This window comes from Oncorhynchus nerka, linkage group LG15 (assembly GCF_034236695.1).
Source record: "Oncorhynchus nerka isolate Pitt River linkage group LG15, Oner_Uvic_2.0, whole genome shotgun sequence".
Classification (NCBI taxonomy): Eukaryota; Metazoa; Chordata; class Actinopteri; order Salmoniformes; family Salmonidae; genus Oncorhynchus; species Oncorhynchus nerka.
Genome location: NC_088410.1, coordinates 80,724,560 through 80,734,675, shown reverse-complemented (window position 1 = coordinate 80,734,675; position 10,116 = coordinate 80,724,560). Strand labels below are relative to the sequence as shown.

At 42.8% G+C, this 10,116-nt stretch overlaps 1 protein-coding gene across 3 annotated transcripts; it reads right to left on the bottom strand.

The window, feature by feature from the left end:
* Positions 1 to 57: 57 nt before the first annotated feature.
* Positions 58 to 9,144, bottom strand: mon1a (MON1 secretory trafficking family member A). Of its 3 annotated transcripts, none has more exons than XM_029683753.2 (6): positions 9,014 to 9,144; positions 8,493 to 8,658; positions 5,337 to 5,735; positions 4,344 to 5,109; positions 4,102 to 4,249; positions 58 to 3,898 (listed from the first exon to the last, which is right to left on the bottom strand). In XM_029683753.2, the coding sequence occupies exons 2-6, from the start codon at positions 8,623 to 8,625 to the stop codon at positions 3,758 to 3,760; spliced, it is 1,587 nt and encodes a 528-aa protein (XP_029539613.1). In that variant the 5' UTR covers positions 8,626 to 8,658; positions 9,014 to 9,144; the 3' UTR covers positions 58 to 3,757. The 3 variants fall into 3 exon arrangements, with proteins under 3 accessions (XP_029539613.1, XP_029539614.1, XP_029539616.1); XM_029683754.2 differs by lacking the exon at positions 9,014 to 9,144 and adding an exon at positions 7,896 to 8,065 and having other exon boundaries at positions 8,493 to 8,583; XM_029683756.2 differs by lacking the exon at positions 9,014 to 9,144 and adding an exon at positions 7,896 to 8,021 and having other exon boundaries at positions 8,493 to 8,554.
* Between the last annotated feature and the right edge of the window lie 972 nt (positions 9,145 to 10,116).

Genomic DNA, 10,116 nt, shown 5'->3' with positions numbered 1-10,116 from the left:
GTAGCATCTGCCAAGTGCATAAAATGATAGTGAAATTGATGAAGCTTGCCACTTGACTTCAAAAATGTATTTCTTATTTATTTATTCACAAATTTTAAAAAATGGGGGGGATTTAACATAAATATATGAATGAGTAGTCCATGTGCAATTGTTGAAAGTAACGAAATAAAAACAATATTAAAAAACAAATTACAATAAAATCTTACCAAAGAGGGGGTAAAAACAATCTGTCTCTTGTATGTGGTTAAATAGTTACTGATGTCAGTTGTCCTATGATAGCCTACAGACAAAATTCTCACAATGTGTTGTATTCAGACATGAACACCTACACATTACATTTCATAACACATGTATTATTTATCCTAATATTAAATCACTAATCGCTAGGAACATTTGTAAAATATTGGCAGATCTACAAGCTAGACCTGTGGCACAAATGTGGCACAGTGGAGTAAAGTACTTAAGTAGTACTTGGATGTCATAAGGTGAACGCACCCATTTGTAAGTCGCTCTGGATAAGAGCGTCTGCTAAATGACTTAAATGTAATGTAAATGTAATGTACATTAAATTATTTTTTGGGGGGGGGGGGTATCTGTACTTTAGTATATATATTTATGACAATTTTACTTTTACTTCCCTACATTCCTAAAGAAAAAATAAATGTACATTTTACTCCATACATTTTCCCTGACATCCAAAAGTACTCATTACATTTCAAATGCTTAGCATGCAGGAAAGTGGACTAATTCACACACTAACCAAGAGAACATCCCTGTCATCCCTACTGCCTCTGATCTGGTGGACTCACTAAACACATGCTTCGTTTGTAAATTATGTTGAATATCCGAGTGTTGGATATCCATAAATTAAACAAAACAAGAAAATGGTGCCATCTGGTTTGCTTATATAAACTCAGCAACAAAATTAACACCCCTTTTTCAGGACCCTGTCTTTCAAAGGTAATTCGTAAAAATCCAAATAACTTCACAGATCTTCATTGTAAAGGGTTTAAACAATGTTTCCCATGCTTGTTCAGTGAACCATAAACAATTAATGAACATGCACCTGTGGAACGGTCATTAAGACACTAACATCTTAGATGGTAGGCAATTAAGGTCAGTTATGAAACCTTAGGACACTAGAGGCCTTTCTACTGACTCTGAAAAACACCAAAAGAAAGATGCCCAGGGTTCCTGCTCATCTGCGTGACATGCCTTAGGCATGCTGCAAGGAGGCATGGGGACTGCAAATGTGGCCAGGGCAATAAATTGCAATGTCAGTACTGTGAGATGCCTAAGACAGCACTACAGGGAGACAGGACGGACAGCTGATCGTCCTCGCAGTGGCAGACCACGTGTAACAACACCTGCACAGGATCGGTACATCTGAACATCTCACCTGCGTGACAGGTACAGGATGGCAACAACAACTGCCCGAGTTACACCAGGAACGCACAATCCCTCATCAGTGCTCAGACTGTCCTCAATAGGCTAAGAGAGGCTGGGTTGAGGGCTTGTAGGCCTGTTGTAAGGCAGGTCCTCATCAGACATCACCGGCAACATCGTCTATGGGCACAAACCTACTGCCGCTGGACCAGACAAGACTGGCAAAAAGTGCTCTTCACTGACGAGATGCGGTTTTGTCCCACCAGGGGTGATGGTCGGATTCGCGTTTATCATCGAAGGAATGAACATTACACCGAGGCCTGTACTCTGGAGCGGGATCAATTTGGAGGTGGAGGGTCTGTCATGACCCGCGGCGGTGTGTCACAGCATCATCGGACTGAGCTTGTCATTGCAGGCAATCTCAACGCTGTGCGTTACAGGGAAGACATCCTCCTCCCTCATGTGGTACCCTTCCTGCAGGCTCATCCTGGCATGACCCTCCAGCAGACAATGCCACCAGCCATACTGCTCGTTCTATCTGTGATTTTCTGCAAGACAGGAATGTCAGTGTTCTGCCATGGCCAGCAAAGAGCCCGGATCTCAATCCCATTGAGCACGTCTGGGACCTGTTGGATCGGAGGGTGAGGGCTAGGGTCCGGGAACTTTCAGGTGCCTTGGTGGAAGAGTGGGGTTACTTCTCACAGCAAGAACTGTCAAATCTGGTGCAGTCCATGAGGAGATGCACTGCATTACTTAATGGAGTTGGTGGCCTCCAGATACTGACTGTTACTTTTGATTTTGACAACCCCCTTTGTTCAGGGACACATTACTCCATTTCTGTTAGTCACATATCTATGGAACTTGTTCAGTTTATGTCTCAGTTGTTGAATCTTATGTTCATACAAATATTTACACATGTTAAGTTTGCTGAAAATAAACACAGTTGACAGTGAGAGTAAAGTTTCTTTTTTTGCTTATAATATATGAAATGATTTATACTTAATTTTGATACTTATGTATATTTTAGCTATTACATTTACTTTTAATATGTGAGTATATTTAAAACCAAATACCTTTAGACTTTTACTCAAGTAGGATTTTACTGGGTGACTTTCACTTTTGAGTCATTTTCTATTAAGGCATCTTTACTTTTACTCAAGTATGACAATCGGGTACTTTTTCCACCACTGTAAACTAATCAGCTACAATACCCTAAACCCCTAACAAGCTCCAGCCATCACACCCCATTAGCTTAGCACAAGTCTGAAGGCAATTAGATAAGGCATGAAGACCTTTGATGACTGCCAAGGTGAATGTGAAAATTACAGTATTTTTCTTAATCAAATGTGATGGACCCATAAAACACTTATAATTTGTGAGATAACAAAAATCATATTAATACAGACACCTCAGAGATTCCCATCTTAAAATAAAGATACTTTTCCAATTACATCATCTTTGACTGTGAAAATCCATGATCAAAACATTAATCCAAGCAAAAAATGAAGACACAAATAATCATTAAAAAAACTTTCAAAACAATCTTTTGAAAAAACAAAACAGTAATCATGGTAGAATTTTCACATTACTCTTGCAGTATGCAGACAAACAAAATAATGAAATTAATAAGTATATTTTTAAGTATGCGCATATGTGCCTAAGTAGAGCGCATGGGGCTAACTGCATTACAGTCATTAAGTGATATTAATTTTTTGGGGGTTTCATCAATTATTGGGCTAACTATAAGGGACAATTGACAATATTGACTCTATTGAGTCACAGGAATGTGCTTTCCCCAGAAAGTTAACCGTTGCCCTTGACATGCATCCCCTAACCAAGCAAGAGCATCTTGGTAAACATAAAACAGCCCCTCAGGCGCATACTAGAGTTAGATAAAAACAAATGTAGTTCCTTTTCAAGATGGTCAGTCTCTATTGGTTATATTTGTAGGTTACTGCTAAAACAACACACAGCATTCCTCATGTCCAGGTAGTGATTCCATACAGTGAGTTTAAAATAATCATCTTTTAGCAACAGGGACAGCATCACAGATGTTATTGTTATTAATTGAAATGTCTGCTGCGTAACTCTCAATTCCCATAGGGCAATCACCTTAGTTGAAGCAAACAATTAAAATAAAAAAATGATGTTTGATAAAACATAGCTGTACTCTCATTGTGATGACCTCATTGGACCATAGACTGAAGGGTCTGCAAAGAGCAAACACAGACTGCATATGCACAACAGTGATGCATGATGGTTTGTTGGCATTATATCCATGGCCTCCAATGGTGACCATCAGACTTCAACGTCATGAGGCGAGTTTAGAGGGCCAGGGCTTCTTGGAACTGTAGCTAGTTCAGATGGGGGCTCAGTATGTCAGGGGACTAAGGATGAAGAGGCGGTCCTCCTCCCTCCTGATCCACTTCAGCAGCTTATTAACAGCAGCCACGGCCATGGCCTTGGTCCCAAGAGGACTGAAACAGAGGTAGAGCTCAAAGCCACTGGTCACCTAAAGGAGAGGTAGGGTAGAGGAAGAGGATTTAGAGGAGAGATTAATAACAATGGTACTACAGATACCCCCTGAAGAGATCCTTATGAACCAATATCTTTATTATGCACTGCAAGACTGAATTGTAACATCTACAAGATGGTATCAATAAGATGAGATGAATAACAATGCAAATCTATAGATTGGTATAACACTATGCTTACCCAGGCCAGCAAGTTCTCAGTCTCTCCACAGCGGTAGATGGAGCGCAGGGGACGTGTCGGTTGGTGCAAGCGGCTGTGGAGGTACTGGTACAATCCCATCAGCCTCTCCTGGTCCTCTAAAGATTGGTATGGCAAGGGCAGCTCAGGGCTGATGGAGAACACAGAAACAGAATGGTTAAATTGGTGGTAAGTCAGGATAGGAGATCATGTGTGCCATCATGTGTCTGATGATCCATACTCACCTAGTGTAGAGCCCTGAGCTCTTGGACTTGTACAGAAAGTGCCTGAGCTCTGGGATGCTGACTTGGGTGACAGAGTAGCTGGGGCACTTCAGTGCCTCCTTCAGGGACTGGTAGGCAGTGCGTCGGCTCAGCCGCTCCAGGAAGCGGCGCTTGCAATCAGACAGGTTAAAGAAGTCTTCCCGGTCGGTGGACACCAGGATGAGGCAGAGGTCAGAGGCAGGCTCCAGGTAGGAGATGTGGGCATGGAAGAAGCCAGCAGTGTTGAATTTAGGGAGGCAGATGGGCGTCCAGCCTTCGCCCTCGCGGAAAGATGATGAGGAGCCCACCAGGTTGAAGAGCAGGTGCAGGTCCATGTGGTGCAGGTACTGGTCCTTCTTGCGCACCAGGGTGACCAGACGGTCGCCAGCCAAGAGGATGGAGAAGACCAAGCTCTTGGCCTTGGCGGCCTGAAGGCTGGAGGAGACCAGGTCGCGGGTGGAGCTGGCCAGGGGGAGGCAGGTGACAGCACTGAGGAGCAGGCCCGGGTCGCGGTCCAGCAGACGCAGCAGGTTGTCAGTGAGGTGCTCGGAGCCTGCCAGTAGGCGGCGCAGGTCGTAGTTCTGCTTATGCTGGAAGATGTGGTTGAGCTGGGTGAGGGTGAGCAGGCTGACAATCTGGTAGTAGATGTATTGCAACTCACGCGTCAGCTCTCTGTCTGACTGACAGGTCCGGGATACACCCACCAGGACCAGAGGAGTTTTGCGAAGGAACACCACTTTGTAACCGTCTTGAACAGAAGATTTGAATGAGAGGGCAATGAAACATCTACAGTACTAGTAGATAGGTGCAGCCTTTCTTGCAATATGACATGTCTTACTGACAGAACTACCGACAGAGCTTTCAATTATGTAGCCTACTTCATAGTTGTTCACCGTGTTTCATTGACAAAAAACTGCAAGGCTACTCTAACTAATTTGCCCCTCCACAGAGATACTCCCTACATCTTCTACTTACCTGCGTGAATGGAGCGGATGATATTCTTATCTGCCTCCACGACAGAGACCAGTGCCATCATGACCCCCATGGTGCTGGAGAGGGCTTCCTCTGTGCCGTAGCGGGTGTAGATGGGCTTGCCTGCCTCGCTCAGTACAAACACATGCTTCCTGTGGCTACGCCAGACCTCACTGCACACATCCTCTTCCTTACTCCTGTTCTCTGGGCGCTCCTCCTCTACCTCCGGCTGCTGTTCCTCCTGGGTCACCTGCTCAGCCCCCAGACATAGAGCCTCCTCCTCTGCTGACTCTCCAAGCACAGTCTCTCCTTCAGGTTCTGGCTCAGTAGTCGGCTCACTGTCAGCAGTCAGGTCCTCAAAGGACTGTGCATGAACAAACATGGCACTCTCCTGGCCAGCACCTGTGGAGATGAGATCATGTTTTTAATACAGTGATTCTGTACATAAACCCATCCTCATCAACATCTGAATACAGGGGGGAAATGTATGGCTTAACTGACTGTCCTGACAGCAAACACTGGGTATAATATAAAATATTATAATATCAATTGATGAAACAGTGACATCTAGCAGGCAAAAATATTAAATGAATACAAGCGTAATAAAGTAAAATTGAAATCAGTTTATGGATGTTTTTGGAAGGACAGAGAACTGAACTGCTTCAACTGTGCTATGACTACAACACTAACAGCCATTCCAGACATAGGTCATAAGTGGTGTGCATTATGATAGCCTCCAGGAGAACAGCACTTTGATGTGAGTGCCTAAGGGGAATGGGAAAAAGAGGGAGGCCATCTTTCATTGAATGATGTACGAATGTTTCCTGGACAGCAAGTCATATCCTATTTAGATAATAATCTAATCTAGATGACACTTCCATCTGCAGTAAGAGTTCCCAAGCCTTACCCAGGTCAGACTAGGATTTAAGTTCTCCCCTGGAAATATATAAAAACAGCATGCGAGAGAATCTGAGGGGGGCCGAAATTGTGTACAAAAATATATATTTTCAGCTTTGCTTTTCCCTGGGTGCTCTTAGTCTTTGTTATTTTAGCTAATCATTTATATTTTTATATAAAAAACATTTCAGCTTTTGGTTTTAAACATGGATTAGTCTCTACAGTCCTCTTGTCATCTGCTTTTACTGTTTGAACTCCCATGACTGTTATCTACAGATTGTCTGTCTCGTGCTCTTTTTATTGTTTTTATACATTTCCCAGTAAAGTGTATTGGGTTGCATCCGTGTCTGAAATATGCTATATAAATAAAGTTGGATTTGAAAAAAGAATGTACCCCTGTTAAATGCCCACATCAGTAGAAATAAATGTTTTCGTACTGAAAGACAATGGCCAGTGCTTACCCAAGATGTTTCACAACAATTTAAAGTCGATAAATCATGGTTTTAGTCAAAGTATGACGTACTCGGGCTTGAAGTGACAAATCCAAACTGCCTACTTCTTGCAAATCTGTGTGAATGTTTTTTCCTATGATATGACATACAAATTCTATTCAGCCTACGTTTCATTTCAGGGCTGGGTTTTATTTTAATGTTACCACCTACTAGCATGGCATTGTTAATTAAATAGAAACAGCAGCTGCAAAGTTATTCCTCTTAATGACTGAGATGAGTCAAACAGGCTTGTGTCCACTTGGCCGCCTGAGCCATGGAACAAATAAAAATAAGGGCTGCAAACTTGTGTTTATGCACATCCACTTTTTTTATCCATCTTGGGTGCTTTTTATTTAGTAAGACTTATCTGTACATGTAAACGTTATCACTAGGGAGCAATTAGTCCTATCACTTCACTAAAACAGCTCTGTATCCAGGCAGGCACACATCACAATGGATGCTTCTTCTTATTTTTTTAAACTATTTCTATGGCGGATTTGCAGGCGCAATTTATGGAAGATGCCAACATTTTGGAGATAACAATACATGGCGAAGTCAAAGATGTTTCCATCTGTGGCAAAGTTTTCCCAAAATCAATGCTCATCACAAATCCAGCTCCAGAACCAGCCATAGAGCCAAATGGCTAATCTTTTGAATAAGGTGTAGTAAAAACAGATAACATTAGCTAGCTAGATAAGGTTAACCTGCTCGCTAGCTACACTGACAGCTGTCAGTGCCCCATTTGTTAACATTTACCAAATCAACGTGGAAATTCCCACACCCAATTCATGAATACGAATAAGCAGCCTTATTTTTCAGAGGTGGAACCTCAACGTGCATTTCATCTCTAGGACAGGAAATTACGTCGATGCCAAGAGGCAGGCCTTTGAAATGTTCCTTTACAGGGCCCGAGACTTAATAGATTAATTGGCCATGCACTGCCAAAGTATTTTTTAAACTCATTGTGGTCCTATTTTCTCAGTAATGCTGGTGTTATTAATCAACAAAGCCAGCAGCATGAATCACTCCTGAAGAATAGAGTGCTGCATTTCCTTCCCCAAAACAAATCTGTATCATGACCTTCAGGAAAGGCAAATAAACAAACGTACCATATCAATCATAATCCAACATACTCTCAGTCTGAAACAAAACAAATAAGACAAGCAAAACCTACCACTTATTTCAAAGACCACTTATTCTAAATCCAGGAAGCATGATATGTGGATGAGAAAGGATACATGTGAGCTCTTGTGCAGCGACATTCCTTCTCCCTCTTATCCAGCCAACACACACTGAAGGTCTGTTCACAGAGGTTGCATGGTTCAAAATGTGTCAAAGCGGTTTCTTGGAAAACGTCACATGATGAAATTGAGTTAATGGTAGATTCAACAGTTATTTCATGCTGCCGTTGTGCTCGTGAAATTGTGGCACTGCAAGAGCTGTTAGTCCAATCAATAGAACATGTGGCATGTAAAGTATTTATTTGAAACTATTTCCAATTAAGTAAAATAATAATAAAAATTAGGTCCATAGTTGGCCAAGTGCAATATTATAAGCAGCCCATTTTATCCTCTGTTCAAGTGGACACATATTTCAATTAGAGAAATATACATTTTCTGTCACCATAAAGTGGCATTGTTCAGAACTATGACTGGATGTTTAATTCAGACAGGGGAGCTAGTCTGTAGTAAGATGACATCTACAGTAAGTAGGCTACAAGTGGATATCGGTCACTGGAAAGTGATGCCATTATTAGAGTAGCCATGCCCACCTGGTTCTGTGCCCACCACCAGGCCTGGAGTGGGGCTTTCAGACCTCTCGTTGCGGAGACGGTCCACTGGTGCCAGAGTGCCATTCTGCTGGACCTCCCACGGTATACCCTTGTTGTGGACATATACAGCCATCACTGCTGCATAAGTTACTACAGGGACAACCACCTGTAACACGGGATAGTAGATACCAAGTCTGTCAACATCTGAAACAGTGCGTTTCAGTATTCGCATCGGCCTAGTCTCGTGTTGTTGTACACATTGACTCCAAGTTGAGTACACTGACTGTGTTTTTCTGTGACTATGTATACATGTCATGTTCAAGATGAGAGGGAAAGACGATTGGTACAACAGTCGACAACTTGAGCGGATCTTCGAGCTGTTCTTGCTGAGACAACACTTAGCTATCTAGCTAGCTAACGTTAGTTTGTTAGCATAGCTAGCTAGTTCTGCAGGTAAATAGGATAGTTAGCTAGCTATTGCATTTTCCTGTGTACACAAATTATTTTCAAATCATAGCTACCTTTAATTTCTTCGAGAAGAATGTAAATGCATGTTAACTGTTGTAACGTTATCGTAAACTGTTGTTTGACTCTGTGTGTAGAATAATACCACCTCTAGCGGGCGCGTATCTTCCTGACGGAAGTACAGTGCCTTTATTATTGAATTATGGGGAATGAAGTAATTTCTCACCATTTTGAGTGCATTGGGTACGTTCCCGAATGCGTCTATTTTCATTTTACGAGAGTTTGCATAATGCTGCGTAGATTCGTTCATATTTTGTACGTTTACAATTTTTAGTGTGCCTAACTCGCTAGTTTTGTGGTGGTTAACAATATTTCAATATAGAAAGTATGGGATGGTCTAGCTCTGACTAATTAATTTCACGGCATAGCTCAGACAAAGAAACCAACAAAAAAAAGATATCTGAACGTACCCTTTTGATGACTACATACACACAAGGGCCAGATACTTTTACTTTTACTCAAACCTGCTAGGTAAAATCGCAGTTGAAGTAAAACAAAAAAAAACACTTTAAAACAAAAGTAAAACAAAAATCAAATACTTTATCTGGTTGCTGTTTTTTTTGTCTGCCTGTTTTTCCCACAGGGGGTTTTCCCTGTGTTTTCAGAGGTACTAGGTCATTTATCCCTCACCGGGTTCCTATTCCTCCAAGCGGGTCACAACATAGCTCTCCCAGGGCGTCAGAACACTGCTCCGTGGCCTTGTTGACTTGACTGAGCTTATGGCTTCCCTTTGTGACAGGTGTGATGGTGGCATCCCCCTGGGGATCTACATACCTCGTGTATGCACTGCCTGGGTTTGGGCCATACTGGATAGCTGTTTTGTGTGGTGTTCTTAGCACACCTGCGCCTGGCGTGATTGGAAGCCATGCGCAAGTGGGTCGGCCAGGCTGGGGTTCAGGCTGAGGACGCGCTCCCTCCCTCAGGAGTGGTGCGGCAGTGAGTTGTTAGTCCCTCTACTGGGCCCAGTACCCCTCCAAGGAAGTGTGGCCAGAGCCACCGCAGGCAGAGCCCATCTGCTTCCAGTCCTGGACGGGGGCATGAGTTGGACTGCTGGGACCACCTTGAACAGAGGGCGCATGCCCTGTGTCAGGAGGTTGAT

Bases quoted from the DNA above. Each gene is read 5' to 3' on its own strand.
- mon1a (XM_029683753.2), bottom strand. From the start codon at position 8,625: ATGGCTGTATATGTCCACAACAAGGGTATACCGTGGGAGGTCCAGCAG. The intron at 5,736-8,492 runs GTGGGCATGGCT...TCATCTCCACAG, and splicing joins GGTGGTGGGCACAGAACCAG to GTGCTGGCCAGGAGAGTGCC. The intron at 5,110-5,336 runs GTAAGTAGAAGA...CTTCTGTTCAAG, and splicing joins CATCCGCTCCATTCACGCAG to ACGGTTACAAAGTGGTGTTC.